General features: G+C 40.8%; 4 protein-coding genes across 9 annotated transcripts in view; 2 read left to right on the forward strand and 2 right to left on the reverse strand.

Moving 5' to 3' along the window:
• Positions 1 to 232: 232 nt before the first annotated feature.
• Positions 233 to 12174, reverse strand: slc25a23a (solute carrier family 25 member 23a). 2 transcript variants are annotated; one of them, XM_026931864.3, is made up of 10 exons: positions 11813 to 12174; positions 7736 to 7859; positions 7516 to 7603; positions 7069 to 7180; positions 6683 to 6841; positions 6331 to 6483; positions 5956 to 6069; positions 5445 to 5612; positions 5129 to 5279; positions 233 to 4327 (listed from the first exon to the last, which is right to left on the reverse strand). In XM_026931864.3, exons 1-10 carry the CDS (start codon positions 12032 to 12034, stop codon positions 4146 to 4148), a joined length of 1473 nt encoding a protein of 490 aa, XP_026787665.1. In that variant the 5' UTR covers positions 12035 to 12174; the 3' UTR covers positions 233 to 4145. The 2 variants fall into 2 exon arrangements, with proteins under 2 accessions (XP_026787665.1, XP_026787664.1); XM_026931863.3 differs by having other exon boundaries at positions 7736 to 7862.
• si:ch211-196h16.12 (regulator of G-protein signaling 4) lies at positions 10100 to 16997 on the forward strand. 5 transcript variants are annotated; one of them, XM_053229870.1, is made up of 6 exons: positions 14040 to 14619; positions 14722 to 14873; positions 15368 to 15424; positions 15527 to 15579; positions 15863 to 16026; positions 16255 to 16997. In XM_053229870.1, the coding sequence occupies exons 2-6, from the start codon at positions 14830 to 14832 to the stop codon at positions 16420 to 16422; spliced, it is 486 nt and encodes a 161-aa protein (XP_053085845.1). In that variant the 5' UTR covers positions 14040 to 14619; positions 14722 to 14829; the 3' UTR covers positions 16423 to 16997. The 5 variants fall into 5 exon arrangements, with proteins under 5 accessions (XP_053085846.1, XP_026787714.2, XP_026787715.2 ...); XM_053229871.1 differs by lacking the exons at positions 14040 to 14619; positions 14722 to 14873 and adding an exon at positions 10100 to 10197; XM_026931913.3 differs by lacking the exons at positions 14040 to 14619; positions 14722 to 14873 and adding an exon at positions 11663 to 11753.
• A 1188-nt stretch (positions 16998 to 18185) lies between these two features.
• c26h19orf53 (chromosome 26 C19orf53 homolog) lies at positions 18186 to 20843 on the forward strand. Its single transcript, XM_026931921.3, has 3 exons — positions 18186 to 18341; positions 19120 to 19175; positions 19950 to 20843. Exons 1-3 carry the CDS (start codon positions 18254 to 18256, stop codon positions 20112 to 20114), a joined length of 309 nt encoding a protein of 102 aa, XP_026787722.2. The 5' UTR covers positions 18186 to 18253; the 3' UTR covers positions 20115 to 20843.
• The window catches only part of vps54 (VPS54 subunit of GARP complex), a 21108-nt gene continuing 18387 nt past the window's right edge, over positions 20679 to 23399 (reverse strand). Inside the window, exons 22-23 of the mRNA XM_034300052.2 lie at positions 23189 to 23283; positions 20679 to 23036 (exon numbers count right to left, since the gene is read on the reverse strand). Of these exons, the coding sequence (XP_034155943.2) occupies positions 22931 to 23036; positions 23189 to 23283 (201 nt within the window). The 3' untranslated portion in view covers positions 20679 to 22930. The remainder of the gene's footprint in view (positions 23037 to 23188; positions 23284 to 23399) is intronic.

The raw sequence follows: 23399 nt of genomic DNA on the forward strand, positions 1-23399 counted from the left end.
AAAAAAAAAAAAAAAAAACTAAAAAAAAAAATTTTTTGTCTTTTTTTCAACACAACGTGTAATGTGTTTATTTATTTATTTATTTATTTGTTTGTTTGTTATATTGTTTTAAAAACCCTTTTTATTTTTATTTTAATGATGTTTTGATGCAAATAGACAAATAAATGTAAACAGCGAACACGTTTACTGTATCAACATTCACACTTCTACATAAACACTGAGAACTCCAGACTTCTTATAATATAATTTTAATAATTTACATAAAGTCTCAAGCATGCGTTCAACTACAAAACATTCTGGAAAATATCACTTACATTCCAAACTTTATATAAAGTACATAAAAATACAAAGTTTAATCAGGATTCAGCCGATACATACAGGCAGAGCAAACAGAAATACTTCAAATAATATCCGAAATCTTTAATAACCAGTGTATTCTTAATTTAAAACCCTTCCTACGAATAATGCGTCAGTAATATTTAATAATCATTATAAAAAAAAGCATCACCTCAGATACCTTAAGCACCTCAGGTCCTGTAACACTGACGCTTTTTTTCATTTCCTCAGTAAAATTGTGCTGTTTGATCACACACACACACACACACACACACACAATGTGGATGGCTGTACACTCTTAAAAACTGTTCTTAAATGGTTCTTTAAGGGTTCATTGGATAATAAAGGGTTCTACTTGAACATGGTTTCTGATAGAGAAGTACTCCGTCACCGGGTTCCACACAGAACCTTTAAAGATTCCCTCAGAGTCCCAACTGAAGAACGCTTTGGGGCTCTACATTATCTAAGAGATGTAATTTCCTATTAAACATTCTTCCATCACTCATCAGAAGGTCAAAAACAATCCCTGCAACAAAGTGTTTCCTTATCATTGAGGGTTTCCAGCAGAACTCGTGATTATTATTATTATTCTTATTAAGAACCCTTGAAGAACCCTTTTCTTTTGGTTTCCTTTTCAGCAAGAGTACCATGTAGAACCTCTTTCTGAAGCTAGAACCATTAATGGCTCAAAAGAACCATTTAAAAAGTGCGCAACCCATGGAACAAAAATGCTGATTAGACTTAATAACAATAACAATAATAATAATAATAATAATAATAATAATAATAATAATAATCTAATTTTAGTCTGTATAGTACCTGCAGTAAAGTTTAAACCTGGAACTCTAAAGGGTTCTTTGGTTCAGTCCTCTGTGCAAACCTTTAAAAGCTCTCTGGAGAACCCTACAACTGTGAATTTTCCATTCAGAGAGGATTCAAGGTAGACTTTTTCTTTTTTTTTTAGAAAGCTAAGAACCCTTCACTATCCAAAGAACCCAGGAGAAACCTTTTTTTTTTTTTCTAAAAGTGTAGGTACGCTGTTTGATGAAATTACATTATATAATCATGTTACATCATCATTTATGATGTCTGATCAGAGATATTGCGATCTTTGGTTCTACGTGAGTTTAAACTCCACAGCGCCCAGCTAGCTCAGTCAGTAGCGCATGGGACTCGTGATCTCAGGATTGTGGGTTTGAGCTCCACGCTGGACGCCAACGCGAGCTGCTGGGGGTACACAGCCTAGTGCACTCTCAGAGCCCGGATAAATGGATAGGGTTGCGTCAGGAAGGGCACGTGGTGTAAAAGCTGTGCCAAATCAATACGCATAAGACGGAAGGTGATCTGCTGTGGAGACCCTGATGAGAGCAGCCAAAAGAACCCCAACAACATGGGTTTCAAACTTACACTCTTTAAAAAAAAAAAAGGTTCCTTAAAAGGGTCAGATGGTTCTAGCTTTCATCATTCAATATGGAGCGACTCCAAAGGTTCTAAGTAGGTGTTCATGTTTTGGAGAAATGACTCTGAACTTCAGTAAGTGTCGCTGATCTGCTTATAATTTTTAACTCTTGTGCAGACTTGAGGACTAGCGCACTACAAGACCTACACCTTTTATTGGAGGAGGAGGAGGAGCGCAGGATTTAGGGCGTCTTTTGGGACAGAGCTCGTGATGGTAATCAGATGGTCTAGTAAGACCTGGGCTGTGTCCCTAATCATTTGTTTGGACTTCTTTGGTTTAGATCTTGAGAGCTTAAAACATCTTGATTCATTAAAACATCTGGGCTGTGAGTTTAAATCAAACATCTTGGCTTGAAATTGCTAGTTTAAATCCCAACTGTGGCAAATAACAGACCCTCAAACTGCCCAAAAAAGACTATAAAAGCATAATTTAAGACCTAATTTGCCGTTATGATGAACCAAATATACCAAATAAGACACACATTTCACTTTAAATTCATAAAATTCACTAAATTCATAAAATATTCCCCAAATCGACACACCTCTGTGTTTGCTAGCTCAACAAACCGGCAGCTAGCATTAGCCTCGGTTTAACACCTGCCAAAAATCCATAATAATTTAAATTTATGACAAATGAATCCGTGTAAAATGTAAAATTTGGATTTTTTAAAACCACAACTAAAACTATTAAGGACCCACGGACACGCTGTGATCGTTTATAAATAAATATAGACCTTAATTCATTATAAATTAGTATAAACTGGATGCAGTTCCACCAGATCGCCACTAGGCGGAGATTCTCTATCAAGATTTTCACAAGGATTGTAACAATGCGGGTGTGAGGAACCAAATATACAAAATAAGTCACACACTTTTAACTTTTGGTTAAATTAAATTAATTATATTTCCACACATCTCTCTGTATGCTAGCTCAACAACTGGTAGATGGAGTTAAACCTCAGTTTCACACAACCGTGTGGAAAAGCTACATTTATTTGAATTTAAGACTATTTAATCGGTATAAACTGTAAATTTGGGATAATTAAAACTTATTGAGAACCCATGGATACTCTGTGTTCGTCTTTATGAATAAAAATATGGACGTAAATTCGTTGTAAATTAGCTTTGACCCTATGCAGTTCCACCAGATCACCACTAGGTGGAGACTCTTTACTGCACTATTAGGATTTGTACATGGCAAAAAAAACACTCTCCCCTAGTGGTGATCTGGTGGAACTGCAAAGTCCAAGGACATTTAAATTGAATTTGGGTCCATAATTTTTTTATTTTTTTTCCCAAAGAGACTTCAAGCGAAGTGGAATCAAATCCAAACACAGTGTATCTGTTGGTCTTTAACACGATTAAACTTGTCCCAGTTTCACATATCTGAGCAGTGAGTACAGGCATAAGTGAAGTAAAAAGGGATCTGAAACACACTTTTTCATTGTTTCATTCACACACCTCCACTCAACGGTTAAGAAAATAGATCCAGTCTCTTACATGTTATAAAATATAACCCATGCTCACTAGTATACAACCTACACTTGTATTAAAAATGTAGCACATGCTCATTTATACCGTATTTTCCAGACTATAATCCTATAAGCCGTCTGTCAGGCCTGAAAATATCCCTCTGTAAGTCCATCCTCAGCATGCTAAACCTTATGAAGATGTTCACCGTCCAATAACTTACCATAAATACCATATCACACTTAAACCAATGCAAAAAACGATGCTAGATAGCATGTATGAGTCACAACAGATGCTACAGGTTTTATAGTCTGGGGAATATACGGTATACATATCTTGCACAACACACACACCCACTCTTACTTCTAAGCAATAACATACACTTTAGCGTTCATTTCACCTCCTGAAGAGGACAGCCTGTGAGTCTGAATGTGAGGACCCTGTTGATCAACAGCACAAATAAACACCAAGAAAATGGAGAAATAACAACGTACCAAAGTTTTACAGGTTACAGTCTTGCTTGCAGTTTGTAAAACATCGATGTCAGCTGTCACAAGGTTTTTTTTTTTGCATATTTAAAATATATTATAAACTAATTTTATTGATTAACCGTTTTATTTATTTATTACAGAAGACTGGAGTGTAGCCCTGTTGATTTTGAGTCAGAATGTAAAACTTGAGTGTTCATCTTCTCTGGCTTTAGGAGCAAATCCACTCTTTGGTCAATTCGTCTCTCCATCATGGAGTACATTAACAAGCTTTTCCCTCATTCTTCCTTCTTTCTCATTTCTTATTCTGTCTATCCTCTGACATTGAGACTTCTATACAACAACCATCAGAGCATTGTTCTCTCTCTCTCTCTCTCTCTCTCTCTCTCTGTCTCACTTTCCCACCCCCAGTACTTTCCTCATGTGTTCGTACACCACGTAGGAGATGCTGACGGCGGGAATGACCTTGAGGAAGTTGGGCGCGATGCCACGGTACAGTCCCACCACGCCCTCCTGAGCCATGATACTGCGGAACAGAGAGAGCATAGAGACCTGAGGGGCGCCTTTCACCGTCGCTGAGAGAGAGAGAGAGAGAGAGAGGGAGAGGGAGAGAGAGAGAACAATGCCCCTGTCAGTTCATCCATCAATCATCCCATTCATTATTGAAAGTATTCATGCATGCAATCATTCGAACATCCATCTGTCCATCCATCCAACATCCATCCACCCAATGATTCATCCAGCCAAGCATCCATTCATTCATCCAGCTATCTAACCAACCATCTGTCATCCATCCATCCATCAAGCCAACCGTCCACCCACCCATCCATCCATCCATCCATCCATTCATCCAGCTATCCAGCCAACAATATGTCCATCCATCCATCAAGTCAACCATCTATTGAGCCATCCATCCATCCAAACATCTATCCATACATTCATCCACCCATCCATCCAGCCATCCATCCATCAAGTCAACCATCCATCCATCCATCCATCCAGGCAAACATCTATCCAACCATCCATCCATCCATCCATCCATCCAGCCAAACATCTATCCACCCATCCATCCATCCATCCATCCATCCATCCATCCATCCAACAAGTCAACCATCTATTGAGCCAACCATCCATCCAACTATCAATCCATCCAGCCAGCCAACCATCCATCCAGCCCTCCATCAGTACACCCAATTATTTAATACATTCACCACTAGAATCCTTCGAACATCCATTCCATCCATCCAATCACAGTTTATGAACACACCCCAATTTATCATTCCTCATCCAGTATCTTCATCCACGGTCACATAAGAATTCATTACTCTATATACTAAATGCATAAAAAGTCATTCCATCCATCCTCACTCTCTCACCCTGTGCCTGCATGCGGGTTCGGATCAGGGCGAGCGGGTACGATGCCAGCTGGCCACATGTGCTGGAAACCGTACCACATCCGACAAGCACAAACACACCGGGGTCAGCTGAGCCAGAGCTGTGTCTCTGTAACCACACGTTCTTCAGGGTCTGAGAGAGAGAGAAAAAAAGCAGACGTGGTGGTTACACTAACCCGTCTTCACACTCATATTTGTTTAACATCACTGTTAACACTGCTGATTGAATATAAACATCACTTGGTCAGTTAATAACACAGAGAAAAGACGTGAGCTGAACATTAAAGCGTTCACGCACCTCGTAGACGGCCAAGTCAATGCCGGCGTATGGGATGATGCCAAGTATGTTAGGTATGTAACCTTTATAAAACGCCCGCACTCCTTCCTTCTGCAGGATCTGCCGAGCGCAGTCCAGCACGCCCGAGTACTGCCCGGTCTTACGCAGGGTCAGACGCGTCTTCAGCACCTGCACAGAGACACGGACAGATTTCTAACGCTGATCATCAGATCCTGCAGTGCCTCAGAGCCGTGTTTGTCCTGTTCCTGGCTGAGATCCTGAACATTCCACAGCACAAACATTCCACAGCACAAAGTGTTTAAGGCCTGGGTGGGCAGTGACACTACACAGAGAGTCAGTCAAAATATGCTAGGAGTCTATGGCTGAAAAGGGTTGAGAACCACTGGTTTTAACGAGCTAACTAATGGCTTTGCAATCAACAGCTAGACACAATCAACTTTTAACAGAGATGTGTAAGAAATCAATCCTGTGATAATCTCACATCCACCTTTGACTATTTTTTTTTTTTTACCTCCATGGGGTAAATGATGGTCTGTGCTGTGGCTCCTGCTAATGATCCAGCAAGGAATCTCTCCTGAACCTTCAGACTTCCTCCGTCTTTACTGCCGTGAATCAGCTGCTTTATCTGTAAAAATCAAGGACACTAAAAAGTACACAAGTACAAGTACAATAACAGGACACAACTACACAACCTCTGAAGAGTTAGCAGGTAGCATAGTTAACCTAGCGTTTAGGTTTAGGGTTTCGTGTTAAGGGTGTAGGGGTTTTAAGCAAAAAGTAAATGTCATAAATATCCCTGTACAAGTGATAGTAGCACAAGTTGTGTGCATGTGCCTGCGTGTGTGTGTGTGTGTGTGTGTGTGCATGTGTGTGTGTATACACTGACCTGTTCATAAGCGAGGAACTTGATGGCTGTTTCTGGGGCGATTTTGAGCACATTGATGCCGTTTCCTCTCCACAGAGCTCTGAGCCCACCTTCCTTCACCATCATCCTCAGCCCCTTCCACACACTGCCCTTATCCAAGCTCTGACCATGAACCTACACACACACACACACACACACCACTCAAGTCTTACATCATATTGTAAAATGAGAGTGTGTGATATCTCTAAATCAAACTGTATGAACTTGACGTCTGTTTAAAATATACTTTTCATACATTAGACGGGTGATCATGTATCAATATGGGCAGATATCCCTGGTGTGTTTGTGTGTGTGTGTGTGTGTGAACTCTGACCTGCAGGAAGACTTTGAGTCGGTCGAGAGGAGCCGTTCCCGTCCTGGAGACGGTTCCCGCCATGGCACCTGCCATCAGCTGCCTCCACACAAACCCCGACTTCCTCTCCTTCTCCGAGAACTCGTCAGGAACTGTCAGGAGCTCCCCGATATCCAGGATCTACACACACACACACACACACACACACACACACACACACACTCACTAATTGTATTACTATAACTTGTATAGGGACATTTATGACATTTAATTTTCATTTAAAACCCCTACACCCTTAACCCTAAACTCTAGACTCACAAACACACAGCAAGGAGGCAAAAGACAAAGAAAAGCTAAGTGAATATCTATATTGTGTGTGTGTGTGTGTGTGTGTGTGTGTAGCTGACCACAGAGCGTTTCCAGTAGAGGGCGATGTCCTCCACGCTGTGCAGAGGGTTAAACAGGAAATGGTCACGCCACTCTACCCAGTCGATGGTCATAGTGCCGTCCTTGTCCATACTGCATTTCATGCACACACAGACACACACACACACACACACACACACACAAAAACACACACGCAATATACAAATATGAGCTATGGGAAATTTACAAGATCTAAGTTTAAGTTACAGTAAAGCACCACACTATTCACAACCCTAAACCAACCAGAGACCTCTGTAACCATGGAAACAGAACTGTAAGTGAAGTGTCTGTGGTTGGAACCAAACGTGTTAAAAAGTGGGCGGAGTCACAGTTCAGCTCTATCACTCAGCCAGTTACATTGGTGTTGACAAAAGAGAGTCTGTTACTGTCACACACACAGACACACACAAACACGCATACACACACACCTCTGCAGGATCTTGTTTGCCTCGTCTAGCGTAACCTCCACTCCCACACTGTGTAACGAGAGCTGGATCTCTCCAGCATCGATCTCACCTGTAAAACACACACACACACACACACACAATTAAAGCTTGAGGCCAGTGCTAGCTTCAGCATAAAAACATCATACTCGTTAACTGAGTCTGAGTGTGAGACGCTAACTGAGCTAATGCTTAGACTGCTAACCGTCGTTATTGCGATCCAGGCTGCTGAACATGAGGCGGAGACGCTTCTCGTGTGTGCGCAGGTAATGTGTGAACTCCTCAAAGTCCAGCTGTCCATCCTGATTAGTGTCTCCTTCTCTCACAAGCTGCTGTGGGACAGGGCAGAGAAGAGGGGAGGAGAGGAGAGAAGAGAAGAGAAGAGAAGAGAAGGAGGCCCAGATTGGTTAGAAATGGAGCGATGAGGAGGAGGAGGAGGAGGAGGAGGAGGAAGGGGAGGAAAAAGCGAGTTACGAGATGCAAAGCCGATGTGGACACGCCAGGTCACATGACCCGCCACCAAGCACATAACCGCAACACCACAGCTCACTAAATGAGCTTTTCCACCAGACAGTACAGTATGGTACAGGTCCAAGTCCCTGATCCTGCATGGTCAGGTACCTGTGCTTAGTACTGAACAGGGATGTGTGGGTGGAGCTAGAAATATTCCAGACCACTGACTAACTAAAAAGTCTAGGGTTGTGTCCCAAATCATATGCTGTACACCACAACTTGTTGCTTCATTGTAAATCAGAGCCACCAGAGTGATGTGGGCGTCACCACCCCCACATTCTTCTGAGAAGCTCCTCCCACTTGCACAGGTTAGACTAGGAACTGTACTGTACTGTAGAAAAGTGACACCTGCAGAGTACAGAAGAAGAGGAGAAGAAGACCACTTCCACCAAAAAAATAATCCACAAAAACATCCAGAGATTATTCTGTGAAGCATAACAATGTCCTTTTCCCTGTTTACGAACTAAAGACGGCTCTTCTGAAGTCAGTGAATTGGATGTGGTGAAAGCTGCGGTTGAAGGTTGTGAATGATTTCACAAACATCACCTGTGTTCCTGAACAGCAGGCTATATTACTGTATTAAGGAATAAAACACCGTGGGCCATGCTGTTATAGGAAAATAATCCACGAAAACACAAAACTCTCTCTATACATGTCTCTCTCTCTCTCTCTCACTCTTACTGTCTATACATGTCTCTCTCTCTCTCTCTTACTGTCTATACATGTCTCTCTCTCTCTCTCTCTGTCTATACATGTCTCTCTCTCTCTCTCTCTCTCTCGCTCTCACTCTTACTGTTTATACATGTCTCTCTCTCTCTCTTACTGTCTATACATGTCTCTCTCTCTCTCTCTCTGTCTATACATGTCTCTCTCTCTCTCTCTCTCTCGCTCTCACTCTTACTGTTTATACATGTCTCTCTCTCTCTCTCACTGTCTATACATGTCTCTCTCTCTCTCTCTCTCTGTCTATACATGTCTCTCTCTCTCTCTCTCTCTCGCTCTCACTCTTACTGTTTATACATGTCTCTCTCTCACTCTTACTGTCTATACATGTCTCTCTATCTCTCTCTTGCACTTACTGTCTATACATGTCTCTCTCTCTCTCTCTCTCTCTCACTCTTACTGTCTATACATGTCTCTCTCTCTCTCTCTCTCTCTCTCTCTCTCACACTCTTACTGTCTATACACGTCTCTCTCTCTCTCTCTCTCTCTCTCTCTCTCTCTCAGTTCAGTTCAGTTCATCAGTGCTTTATTGGCATGAATGTTATAAATCACATTGTTGCCACATATATACCCATATTTAAACATCATAAACATTATAAACAGGAACAGTAATATATATATATATATTCAGGGTGTGTGCTGGACACTCGGTGTCTCGCTGTCCCTCAGGCTCTCACATTCCAATACATACTTTGCAGCGAAGGCTGCAGTGTTTCCTTTTCCCAGAATGATTCTTAATTTTTCTTCATCTGTTAAGTTGCAGAAATTTGGAATTTTGTGTGTGATGTTTTTGGTGAAGATGTCTCTCTGGTGTTGATATTTTTCACAGTGGAGGAGGAAGTGCAGCTCTGTCTCGACCTCACCGCTCGTACAGTGAGCACACAGTCTCTGTTCTCTGGGCAGCCAGGTTCTCCTGTGCCGGCCCTTCTCCACTCTCTCTTACTGTCTATACATGTCTCTCTCTCTCTCTCTCTCTCTCTCTCTCTCTCTCTCTGTCTGGACATGCTTTCTGCTCCACATGGCCGAATTCCAAGTTCTTGACCTTTTTTCCTTCCCCCAAGGTCCAATGTGTGCAAACACAAGTGTGTGTGTGTGTGTGTGTTAAAGAGAGAGAGAGAGAGAGAGAGAGAGAGACAGATTGTGTTTGAGGTTTCAGTTTACACACGTCTGACCCTTTCACTCAGCCAAAAAAAAACCCAGACATGCACATACTCATGTCCAACACACACACACGTGAAACAGTGAACATGCATGTAAATAAACATACGCTCAAGCAGACGCACACACACACACACACACACAAATATACAGATGGGCAGAAGGCGGGTGAGGCAACTTGTTACCAAACACCACACACATTTCTTTCTCTCTAACACACATTCATACAAACCATTAACACAAGACTGGCAACAAGAACAGTGTGTTTTTCAGGCAAGTGCGCACACACAAACACACACACATATACACACACACACACACACACACTTATGCAGACTCTGCCGGTTTGCTGCTACATACTGACACTACATACAGAGTCAGTAGCCATTTTGGATCCTGTATCCTACCTACTGTGCTCTGTGGGGGTCATTTGGGGTACTGCTTCGTATTATTACAGCATTCTAGGGCTCCGTCCCAAATCGCATGCTAACACACTAAGTAGTAGGTCAAAATAGCAGGCAACATGTGAGGCCGTTATATTTGGATATTTGGCTTCTTACTCCCTGTGTGCTTTACAGGGCACTAAATAACACCTTCTACACCCTACATAGTGCACACTAGGTCCAACGGGGAGTTGAGACTTGGATCTGAAGACTAGAGTAAGGCTAAAATCCCAAAAAAACCACACTACCTCCTATAAAAGTGCACTATCCATATCTAAGACACATAAATAGGGAGCTAAGAGACATGGGATTCCACATCCTACCTATATCTCCAACTGAGTGTCATTTTTTTTCCCTTTCCAACAGTAGACTAGGGCTGAATCCCAAATCATATACCACTATACTAAGTACTACATCAAATCAGTGGGCTAGTGATACTTATGACGTTTATGGTAACCTGTGGAGCCGTTCTATTTAGATATTTGGCTTCCTACTCTCTCTGTGCTTCATAGAGCACTAAATAATAGCTTCTACACCCTACATAGTGCACACTAGTTCCAATACGGAGTTGTTTATGGTCCATGGTTCAGATCTGAACAACAGACTAGCGCCAAATGCCACTTATTTATTTTATAAAAAGTGCACTAACTCTCTCTACCTAGTAAATGTATATAGGGAACAGGGAGAACTCTGGGATTCCACATCCTTCCTATACCTCCAACTGAGTGTACTTTTGGAGTTTGTGAAAATTTCCGCCCTGCTAGATCTGCCCCAGTCTATCTAGATAAGAGGGACTATCTCCATGTTAATGCCCATGGTATTGGAATAGGATGTCTAACAAGCTCATACAGGTGTGACAGCCAGGTGTGCACATACTTTTGGCCACACAGTGTAAGTGCTTTACCCCTTCCTGGTGCGAGTAAATAGGGAGGATGGAGTAGCATGTATGATGTAAGGGATTCTACACCCTAAAAAAGTAGCAGAGTAGATTTTACTCCCTACTTCATGCACTTTGTTAAACAGAGAGCTGTTTAGGACTCAGCTCTGCATGTGAGCCACACAGTAAGGAACAGAGACTCCCTGCTTGTACCTGCTTCCCTACATGAGCGCACTACCCTGCTCTACAGTGCAGGTCTGCAGGGAGCAACATCCTGTTTAGTGCACTGCATGTATAATGTGTTCAAGCTGTAGGACATGGTTCTGTCCCAAATCGCTTTGTGTAATAGGCCAATGTCTCCTACCCTCGGTACCCCGCGGTGATGTTCTGTTATGGTCATGTTATTAGGGGTAGAAAAAATGTGTCACGTGGTTTGCGGTCACGACTCGTTTCGTTTCGTTTTCGTGTCGCTGCACCTCCACCCTGCTGAGACCGAGGATATAAATGCGGTGCGTGTGTGCGTGTGTGCGTGAGTGAGTGAGTGAGTGCGTGAGATCAGTATCTGTACCTTCTCCACCGATGTGCGCGAGAGCAGCCCCCGCGCCGCCAGCCCCGCCCCGAGCTCGTTAATGTCGATCCGTCCGTCTCTGTTGGTGTCGAGCTGGTCGAAGATCTCAGTCCAGAGCCGCTCGCGCTCCGGGTCCGTTTCCGGTTCGGGTCCATTCTCCTGGCACCGGGCACGCGACCACCACCAGCACCACCCGGTACCGGGCCTCCGCGGCTCGGCCATGTGCGCGCGGCGTCCCTGCACCACCGTCCGCTTCGGTTTACTTTATCAGTGGAAAAAACATCGGCGCGCTCGCGTGCACACCTCCAGAAAAAAAATTAAAAATAATAATGATCCCAGTAAAGCTGACCTCGGGGCGACTCGAGAGCCGAATTTCCGGTTCCGTAAAAGAGCTGCAACACACGCGCGCTCACGCGCACAGCGGTGTTAAACAGCTGGTTTGTTTTGCTTGGCAGGTTTCTCTCTCTCTCTCTCTCTCTCTCTCTCTCTGTCGACTCTCCAAACTAGGAAGTAGCCTAAACCAATCAAAACGCAACTTTATTCTTTCGCTCTCGAGTCAAAGCGCGTAAAACAGTAGCGCGTGAATTCACCGCAGTGGCTTAACAACAGGTATGCGTGCGTTACATCCGGGACTTTTCCACTGTAACGCGTGTGTTGTTTGCGTGTTACAGATAAGAGAGCAGCTCTGTCTCAAATCACACTGAAACTAGTGCACTACCTGTGGTAACTATGGTAACCAATCCTTCAACATGGCGTCCTATTTTTTTATTTATTTATTTTTTTTTTTACAGGTGATATTCAGGTAACCTGAGACTCTCTAAAGTGCTACATAAACACCTCTTTCAACGATAAAAAGAGATATGTGACGTCACAAAAAGGGGCGGAGCTTGGCTCAACACACAGACACCCCCTTTATAATTCTGTTGTTATCTAATATTAGAGGTTTTGTGGTAGTTATGTGTGATTTATAAGCCAGGGAATAACGCAGATAAACAAACTGCACACATGTGCAACTAAATTCATGCAAAAGTTGTCTAGCAGTTTTTAAATTATTTAGTACAACCATTTCATCTGGTCATACAAATATGCCTATAGGGCAGTGTTATTTCATTATACCTTTATACTGCTGATGAAAAATCGTTTCCAGTGTGTTTGTGTGTGTGTGTGTGTGTGTGAGTGAGCAGGAAAACACTACCATGTGCAGGACAGAGTGTTCTGCAGGACCAGGGATGGGAACATGTTATAAAAGCATTTACTGTATGAACGACTTGCAAGGATTTATTGTTTTATTCAACACCTTCAATACTTTATTCATCCATTTTCATCATTTTGTCCTGCAGCACCAGTGAAGAGCGTACATGAAAGTGATCTTTTTTGTGAATTTTATCCCTATATTGTTGGGATTAAGTCCCCCTTTTGCTGTTATAATGAGCTCCACTCTTCTGCGAAGTCTTTCCACTAGATGTTGGAGCGTGGCTGTGGGGATTTGTGTTCATTCAGCTACAAGAGCATTAGTGAGGTCAGGCGCTGATGTTGGTGAGGAGGTCTGGGGTTCAGTCAGTGTTCCAGTTCATCCCAAAGGGGTTCAGTGGGGTTGAGGTCAGGGCTCTGTGCAGGACACTCGAGTTCTTCCACTCCAACCTTCACACACCATGTCTTCATGGAGCTCGCTTTGTGCACAGGGGCATTGTCATGCTGGAACATGGTTTGAGCCTCTTAGTTCCAGTGAAGGGAAACTGTAATGCTACAGGATACAAAGACATTCTATACAATTGTGTGCTTCTAACTTTGTGGTAACAGTATCACATACGGATGTGATGGTCGGGGTGCACATACTTTTGGTCATATAGTATACCTGTGTTAGTAAGATAGCGCTGCAAAAAATCATATCTTAGCAAGTAAACATATCTTGAATATAGGCAAATTCAACTAATATTTCTGTTTATTAGGTAGTTTTTACACATATAAAATATTATTAAGTCTATTTCTAGATATTCTTACTCACTTCAAGCTTAAAATGCTCTTATTCTATTGGCAAGCATTTATTTCTCGAAAGAAACAAAATCATCTGCCAATAGAATAAGACCATTTAAATCATGAAATGAGAAAAATAATATCGAGAAACAGGTTATCTATAATATCTATAATAATATCTATAAACAGGTTATATTATTAACAAATCTATATTTGTTATATATGAGAAATATTAGATACGTTTCTTTCCTTTAAGATATCTTCACTTGCTAAGATATCATTTTTTGGAAGTGAGAGTCATTAACATTGTTAACTCTATTATCTTCAAGTGCAAAATTCATTTTAAAAATAGCTTTTTAAAAAATCAGACAACAGATGTGTCTTGCGTCACTGACAATAGTTGGATTTCGGGGAACGTGCTGCGCATTTCATTTCTGGCCTAAAGTGTATCATTAATATTTCATATAGGACGTAGCATTGTCATTTCAATGTGTTTAATGTTAAATATACTCTTAATCGACTATTGTATGGGTGTACATTCACTCACACACACACACACTCACACACACACACACACACACACACACACCACCTGTCACATCTGTCATCTCTTTAATTAGTTATATATACAATGACAAGGTCTCAGAGACAGAAGAAGGACACACGCTGTACCTGTCTATAATAAACCAACAAAAAGATACACACACACATCCACACACACAAACACACACACACACACACACACACACCCCTTTCCTGAAAGACTACAATCACCCACTATTGTCCTGATGAGTCTAGATGCCGGAGGAATCATCACCAGTAATTGCTTTATTGTAAGCACTGATCTGTTTGTACAGCCCTCAGGAAAACTTCCACATCCAGCACACACACACACACACACACACACACACCTAATATCTTATGTGTGTGTTCAGTGATGGAACATGAGATAAACAGCTGTATAAGAGACAGAGGCAGGAGCAGAGAGACACACAGTCTGCTCAAGATCTCTTTCTGTCTAACACTCTCTCTGATAGTCACTGATGTGTAAGGGGCTCTCGGCCCTCCCTTCATCATGCCTGGAGAAGTGAGTACTGTAGTGTGTGTGTGTGTGTGTGTGTTCATTTTTGAAATTTGTTTTGTTTTGTGGAATTACTCACAGTTTTCACATGAAAATCAGTTTCAGCTCTTAGTCTATTTTTTTAATTAGCTTCTATTACTTTTAATTTTAAGACATTTACTTTAATGGTCAGTGCATTGAGAGTAATTATTTTATCTGAGGCAGTAAAACAATGCATTTTTAAATACAGTGAATGTTTTTTTGCTATTTTAACATTTATTCTGTCAATGTGACTTTTTCATAATAATTTAGCAAACACATGACAAATAAAAATCCTTTATACAGGATTACAGCACACAGTTGCTGTCAGAAACCAGGCTGGGCTCTGAGCGTTCAATTCATTTTCATCACTATAAAGTCTTTTCATACAACTTACATATAATATTATTTTTTTAATATCATTTTATTAATATTTTTATTAAGGATTTGTTAAACCATTATTATGTTATTGTGTGTTTTAGGGCAAAGGAGATGAAGGTGAAGCTAACACACCTGGCTGAGAAACCACACAAACACAGGTAACACGCACACACACACACACACACACACACACACACACACACACACACACACGCGTGTTGCAATGGCTGTAATCCTCTTTCTCTCTCTTTCTGTCTTAGAGCCCAGGAGGAAAAAACTCCTCCTGATCTTGAGTCTCTGCTCCACAGCAAGGGTAAGAATCTTCTCTCCACTTCTGTGATTTTTACGTTTACACACACACACACGCACACACACACACACACACACACAGACAGTGATATAAACAATGATATAAACACCTTTCAAAGACCCAAACACATCATATGAATTTCTGTATGTTGGTAAAAAATGATTTCTAATGTCAGTTATAATCAAGTACTTTTTACTTCTAAGTACTGTTTTAATTTTTTAGTGGACACTTAACGCTGAAGTCATCAAATATCGCTTTGCGCTTTTCCCCACCTTGCTCTTCTCAGCGAGTCTGCAGGCGTTCCGCTGGTTCCTGCGCTCAGAGTTCAGTGAGGAGAACCTGGACTTCTGGCTTGCCTGTGAGGAATACAAGACCATGCCTGAGACCAAACTGTCCTCTAAAGCCCAGAGCATCTACATGCAGTTCATCAACCCTGACGCCCCACAGGAGGTACGGAGAGAGCAATTAGCTCTGACCCTGATCAAATCATAGCCCCGCCTCTTTTCCTTATACAACAACTCAGAGTTTCAATAAAGCATGCGGGGTCTTGGTTGGAAAGGAGGAAGATGGCCAATGTTTGGACGTAATTCATTCTCCAAACAGCAGGGGGCTCTAAATCTTACACACTGCGCCTTTAAAGATCTGCAGGAGTTGTTTAACCTGTGCTGATGTTTGCAGGTGAATCTGGACAGTGAGACGCGTGAGGCGCTGATGGACAGGATGGACACGCCGACTGCTGAGACGTTCGCCGAAGCTCAGCAGCGCATCTTTACCCTGATGGCCAAAGACTCGTTCCCTCGCTTCCTGCGCTCGCCTTACTGCCAGCAAACAGTCAGAGGGGCCTGAGCTGAGACATCACACTCTCCCCGGCGTTTCTGCCATGTCCACGTGCTGCTTTGAATTTAAAAATAAGCTAGCAATAATAAAAGTGTGTTAATGCAGATGTTAGTTTACTTTAGCTACGTCTCAAATCGTTCATTTTTCAATTAGAAAGTGAATGAGGTACTACAGATACTGAAATTTCTGACATCGGGTCCTAGAAGACACTTTTGTATCCCACTAAACCACATGGCCACAGATTTGGTAACTTAAGAGCGGCCATTTTGAGTTGTAAAATAATTTAATTATTTTAATTATTTAATTATTTGAGTTGTAAAATAATTTAATTACTACAAAGTATTAGTGTTCGACTCGAGATGTTGCTACTTTACAAAAATACTCCTAATTCAGTCATGTGCAGAGCGTAGGTATTCATGTATTCAATACATGGTGTGTGATTTGAGACGTAGCCATGCTGTAGCAGTTAGCATGCATGTGTATCACCTCTGAGTGTAGCTGTAAGCGCTGTGTGAGTCACTGCGTTAGCATAAAAAGTCATAAAACGTAGCGTTGAAGAGGAATAAATATATCTGTGATATTGAGCTTATTGTGTGGAGTTGTTTTATGAATTCACATATATACATCACAGGGCACTACACATACACCTCCACACCCTGGGGCAGTTTATCTTAGCCAGTCCACCTGACGGCATGTTTTTTGAAAGGTGGAAGGAAACCGGAGAACCCTGAGGAAACCCACACGGACATGGGGAGAACGTGTGTAACTCCACACAGATAGAAACCCGAGCTCAGGATTGAATCCGTGACGCTGGAGATGTGAGACAGCAACATTACACCACAACGCTACCTCCACATCAACCAGAACGTTTCCCAAATATTATATTATATTATATTATATTATATTATATTATATTATATTATATTATATTATATTATATTATATTATATTATATTATATTATATTATATGTTAACTATGAATTATTTATTATGGATTAAAATGAAGTGTTGTTCTGAGGTCCTGCTGAGGTAACTAAGGAAACTAAATCTGTGATTGTGTTCTAAAGAAGTTAATGTTGGGTTTGGGAGCCAAAATCTACAATATAAAGTATGAATAATTGGTAATAATTGGCAATTTTCTCACCTTTACACAAATTTTTACGCATTTTGTACCCGTTCAGCCGTCTACGAAACTGTTTGAACTGTAAAATTTTACTGAATTTTTGAGTTTTCTATGGAGGAAGAAAAATGACTTAAGTATAAACAAACAAACAAACAAACAAACAAACAAACAAACAAACAAACAAATAAATAAATAAATGTGGACATAAATAAATACAGAACTAACTAACTAACTAACTAAATACATAAATAATTAAATAAATTTGGACATAAAACAAACAAACAAACAAACAAACAAATAAATAAATAAATAAATAAATTCAAGGCATTAATTTATATATACCGTTTTTCATGACCAAATTTATTTATTTATTTATTTATTTATAAAGGTGGACATAAATAAATAAATAAATAAATAAATATTGATGTATGGAAATGTAGAAATAAATTCAAGGTATTAATTTAATTATACCCTTTTTCACGACTAAAATTTATTTATTTATTTATTTATTTTTATATAATTAAGACATTTTTCGTCCTCCACAGTTTTCCGCTTTGAATGACGCACTTCCGTGTAGCTCGGCTACATCCACACTAATACTAGAGTACTACACAGTATGCAGTGCGCCGCCCGTGGTAACCCATAGCAACGCTCTACTTGTCCATACTACGTAGTAAAGTAGTACGCAGGGTTCATCCTCAGTGTGCGGAGTAGCGATGGCGCAGGGGAAACACAAATTTAAAGCGCAGCGACCCGGTGGAGCGAAAAAACAACAAAACAAACCGAAAGGACCAAAGAAAGGAGGTAAAGATGTTTTCTGACAGGTGACAGTGTTAATTAAATAGTCAGTAAGGGTTTAAAAAATAAAGTTTCTGCCTTTAGCGCTAAGCTAACCAGGCCGCCATGTTGGAGCGCGTGCGAGTAATACTGCAGGTTCCTGTTGTTGTTTTTACGAATTTATTTTATTTTATTTATTTTTTTATTAATAAATACATGGGTATCTTACAGACTTACGGAGAATTGGGGGGAAAAATCACAAATGAGGACGTATAAACAAATAAAAACCTCAACGATTTGTATAAATTTAAAGTCTTTATAGTTTTCTTGTTTTAAAATGTCAGTATTTTAATCTAAATTTCCATTACTGTATTAAATTTTTGCATCCTTGAGGTTTTGTTTGCTTATTTACCTTTAGGGATACAGTATTTATCATATAAATTAAAAAGATTCAATATAAACATAATAATAATAATAATAATAATAATAATATGTTTAGCTAGATTTTAACCCCAAGAAAACCAATTAAAAAACATCCATATCCATCCAAAAAGTTTTAACATCTATAAAATCTTAAGGTGAGAAACAGATTCAAAGCTAAATTTACTAAATGTACAACTGATATCAACAGCCACCTTAAATCTTACGGATGATGACTGGCAGCATGAATTAACAGCTCAAAACACCTTTACTGCCAATATTACAAGTGAAATTATTTATCAGGGTGTTAAAACTGGTGTGTGGTCTCATGTATTAAAATCTTCGTGTGTGTGTGTGTGTGTGTGTGTGTGTTTTGTTTCTGCAGGTCGGATCATCGCCCCGAAAAAAGCAGCAATAGTCCAACAACAGAAACTAAAACAGGCAAGTCTCTGTGCTTTCACTCAAACACACACTGACTTTAGAAAACAAACGGGCCGAGAGTGTAGTCCAGGGGTTCACAAACTTTTGGAGCCATTGACTCACCTGTGTGATCGTGGTACGAATTCATTTTAAGATCATAATCTAATATTGCAGTATTAGTCAAATACAAGGTATAGATAAACGTATTTTACCTGCTGGAGATATTTAAGCTTTTTTAAAATTCCTGTTAAACTGTAGACACAAAATATTTTGATGGAATGAAAGTGTGACAGAATGAGAGAAACTGCACCTTCACTTTGTGTGTGTGTTAAAAAAACGTAGTTTTCACTAAAATAACCTCCAAATGTAGTTTGTACAGAATCTGTGTTCTCCTAAATTAAGTGATTCATCTAAAAGTGTTAGAAGAATAAAAATAACTAAGCAGCGATCTGCGGGGTCCAAGCACCCTTTGCGAATAAAAGTGTTCGAAGAATAAATACAGTGTGTATGAAGAATAACAATTCCTCTGATTACTCTAATTCTGACATGGTGTGTAGAAGTAGTTTCTGTTAGTGTATTATGTGTACACTTGTTTGGTATTGATATAAATTAGATTAGATTAGATTAAACTTTATTGTCGTTGTGCAGAGTACGAGTACATCGCCAGTGAAAGATGTAGTTGACATTAGGATGGTGGAAAAGAGTTTCAGGAGGTCTTGTGTTGGGTTTGCTGCCTGAGTAACCGTATATGTGTGTAACTGTATATGTTGTGTATTGTTTTGCCGTCTGCATCAGGGTCTGGAGGTGGCTATCAGGAATAAGATTGAACATGAGGTGACTCAGAAAGCCAGCACCTCCTTACACAAGAGGCTGAGTGTACTGAAGACCCCTCAGGGAAAAGGAGGAGCAGCAGGAAACAGCAAAACCGCCACCACCAAAACCACCGCACCTTCCAAATAACTCACTCGCATCAGAAACTACTGTATACGCTGCTTCTGCGTGTTATTCCGCTTATGACCACTAGGGGGTGACAGAGCCTACATCATGACTAGACTGTAGTTCGAAAAGGAAAATCCACGAACCGGAGAAGGCAGTCACACATCTGGAAGTGTAGAAAGCAGCTCTTAGGCAGCGTGTATCAGATTTTTACAGCAAGTGTGTTATTTTTAATAATGTGAAGTCTGACACATGCTATTCACAATATCATTAACATGGACCTCTATTGATACACTCACTCGGTTAATAGAAATAGGTCCTCAGGACTGTGTATATTGGGTGTGTTAGTGTCAGAAGCAGGATAAAAGCTCTTCTGCAGGTCTTTATGTTGCTTTGTTTTATACTACATCCTTAGGAATGATAAATCTTCCTCAGCTTGCACTGTATATTTTTTTGTAGGATCAACTTTAACTCGAAAATCTTCACTTTTCTGTCAGTTCATATGGATAGAAAAAAACTGGAATAAATGCATTTAAAGAACAGTTTGGCCAAAAACTAAATTCAATCTGCCAAGAAAAGTTGTCTAGCTTCAAGTTTTAAAAAAAAAAAAAAAAAAAAAGATAGACTCATTTTAACCATTTACAGTTTGGGTTTATTTAAAGTCACTTTCCCGTTTAAAAAAACAAAACAAAAAAAAAACATCAAGCATGCCGTCAGATTTCTCCTGTAGGTCTTACAGATGTCTCTCTCACACACACACACACACACACACACAAGGCTGTAAGTCGGTCAGAAGAGAAGTAGTCTTTGATGGTGAATCAAAAGTAGGCACTTTTGACCAAGACAGTGCTGTGGTTAAACCCGGGCGAGCGTTTTCTCTCACAGTCTGTACTGTTTTTCTTAATGTTATGAACATCAGAGGCAAAAAAATAAAGATCTGTGCATTGAGATATACTAAAAACATCTCGCTTGCTGTCTGAAACGTTCAATCCCAAAGTCCTGATAATGCCTAGTCCACGTCTTATTAGTGTGTTTTCTTTTTTCAGAGGCTGACAGTTCACATATTTGCATAAAATGTGCTCAAAATATAATAGGAAAGCAATAAATAAAAGCCATTAGGTACCAAGAGCACGTCTCTCTCACTGATCGACACTCTGATGTATAAAATATGGCTATGATACGACTCGGAGCCATTTCATCAAGCTGTGATGCAATACGATTGGGATGAGTATGCAGATTTATTGATTTGAGTTACTGCAAGGCCACGCCTCCTTCGCCGGGACTGACCGCCGCAGAGGCCACGCCTCCTCCTGATCGTAAATACTGAGCACTCCTAGTAGCTGCGGCTGGGCATTATGGGTTAACACCATCGAGAACACAAGTTAATGGCGTGACGAGTTCCCACAGAGCAGCACTTTAAAGATGGACATGTAGACGGAAGTACTGTTTTTATGACAAGAAAGCATTTGGGTCTGTCAACACCGCAATAAACAGATGTGTTCCAGTCAGAAGACAGCTTTCGAGGCAGGGATTTGTGCATGCTTAAGGTAAAGCTGCCTCATTCAGAAATGCTCATCCTCTCAATTTCTCTCACTTCACCACTTGTGTGTATGTAGTATATTTTAAGGGGATTCGAGGCATACAAATCAGCAACAAGAAGGACTAGACTTCATGGTGGTGGAGACATCCCTGTTAATGCAGGGTTCTACTAGTTTTTGGTCAAATTTGAGAACAGCATCACACATATGTTCCCTCGGTGTAGGCAAATCATCTAAATCTGTACATGAGATTATGAAAAGTTCAACAATCCTAAAGGATTAGACTCGCTGTAGGCCTATAAGGAAACATCTGTCCTCAGGAAAGCTGATAAACTAGCAAATTAGCTTCATGATAGTGAATATACAATGTCACGAGCAGAGAGAGTGCTAAAATTTATGACTGATTATGAGACTGAAGGCTGAGGCTTCCACAAGTTTGTTTCTCAGTAAAAAAAAAAAAAAAAAAAAAAAAAGTGGCCTGGTGATGCAAGGACTTTTGAAGCAGCTGCCTCCAAAATGGAAAGAAGTAATGTATTAATGCGTAACGTGTAAACTTCCACTCGGAAGCTTGAGGAGTGACGGAGGAGAATCTCGGCCTCGGTGTTAAAATACTGGAAGGGTAAAGGGGTTTTAATGACATTTCCAAAAGCCTTTCTGAATTAACACGCTCACTTCCCTCATAACCGCTCTCGTTATATTCCATGACCATAAGGTTGTAAAGATGATTATTAAAAAAAACAAAAACAAAAAACAAACAATAAATCATCCAGTAAAATCAGATCAGAACAAGAAAATAAATTACCCAAGTTTACATTTTTAAACCCACTGGTGCATATATAAACATCAAATCAAAAAAAAAAATCATAATTTATTCTCCGTTTCATTCCATAATCATTTGACAGGATTGCACACGAGTGTAGAGTTGCGCTGCATCGACAGCACACCATGAGGCACTGAGCTTTAAACCCAACAGAAGAAGAAAGTTCCCGCCCACAGAGGATCCCTTAGCTTATCCTGATTGGTCACTTGGAAGTGAAAGTCTGATGCTTTAATGCTCCAGATCATTCCCGGAAAAAAAAAAAAAAAAAATAGGCGTCACAGCAGTTCTGGACGAAGAGGTAAAAAGTGTGTTTATAGAGAAGTCTTGTATACAGTGTTCACTTCCTGTGTGACCTCTGACCCCATGTCCTCCAGGAAGAGGAGGAAGTGAGAAGGAGGGGGGGGGGGGGGGCGGGGCAGGTCGTTGTAAGCGACCAGAGAGGAGATGGAAAGACCCGATTGGCTGGGCCTGGCTGTCCATCATCACCTCTTCTGCTCCCAGATCTCAGGCATGTTTAAGTCCAACCGCTCGAGAGAACGCAGAGCCTGAATGTTCTCCGTGTAGAAGGCCACGTCCACCACCACCAACCTGCAGGGACGGAGCGAACGTTAGAGTGGAAATATTAAAAAAAACAAAACAGCCATGTTCCATTTGCATCTTCTTCATTTACTAACATGATAAAGAGAAAGAGAAAAATCAGGCTGTGTGTCTGGTCTACCAGAACAGGAAGTGGTTCTCACCCATGCTGTGGTCCGCCATCGTTCACCACCCCGAGCCGAGCCAGCTGCCTCTTCAGGTGAAGCTTAAAACTTGCATTGATCCTCAGAAACAGCATCTACACCCACACACACCCACACACCCACACACAACCACCCACACACACACACACACCCACCCACCCACACACACCCACCCACACACACACCCACACACACACACACACCCACACAC

This window comes from Pangasianodon hypophthalmus, chromosome 26, assembly GCF_027358585.1.
Source record: "Pangasianodon hypophthalmus isolate fPanHyp1 chromosome 26, fPanHyp1.pri, whole genome shotgun sequence".
Classification (NCBI taxonomy): Eukaryota; Metazoa; Chordata; class Actinopteri; order Siluriformes; family Pangasiidae; genus Pangasianodon; species Pangasianodon hypophthalmus.

What these genes read in the sequence shown, in the direction of transcription:
- slc25a23a (XM_026931863.3), bottom strand. Translation starts at nt 12,034, where the DNA reads ATGGCCGAGCCGCGGAGGCCCGGTACCGGGTGGTGCTGGTGGTGGTCG. An exon ending in CGCGCACATCGGTGGAGAAG is followed by an intron (nt 7,863 to 11,812) that starts GTACAGATACTG and finishes CCTGTCCCACAG; the next exon opens with CAGCTTGTGAGAGAAGGAGA. An exon ending in CCTGGATCGCAATAACGACG is followed by an intron (nt 7,604 to 7,735) that starts GTTAGCAGTCTA and finishes TGTGTTTTACAG; the next exon opens with GTGAGATCGATGCTGGAGAG.
- si:ch211-196h16.12 (XM_026931912.3), top strand. Translation starts at nt 14,830, where the DNA reads ATGTGTAAGGGGCTCTCGGCCCTCCCTTCATCATGCCTGGAGAA. An exon ending in GAGAAACCACACAAACACAG is followed by an intron (nt 15,425 to 15,526) that starts GTAACACGCACA and finishes TTTCTGTCTTAG; the next exon opens with AGCCCAGGAGGAAAAAACTC. An exon ending in ACCCTGACGCCCCACAGGAG is followed by an intron (nt 16,027 to 16,254) that starts GTACGGAGAGAG and finishes TGATGTTTGCAG; the next exon opens with GTGAATCTGGACAGTGAGAC.
- c26h19orf53 (XM_026931921.3), top strand. Translation starts at nt 18,254, where the DNA reads ATGGCGCAGGGGAAACACAAATTTAAAGCGCAGCGACCCGGTGGAGCG. An exon ending in GAAAGGACCAAAGAAAGGAG is followed by an intron (nt 18,342 to 19,119) that starts GTAAAGATGTTT and finishes TTGTTTCTGCAG; the next exon opens with GTCGGATCATCGCCCCGAAA. An exon ending in AACAACAGAAACTAAAACAG is followed by an intron (nt 19,176 to 19,949) that starts GCAAGTCTCTGT and finishes CGTCTGCATCAG; the next exon opens with GGTCTGGAGGTGGCTATCAG.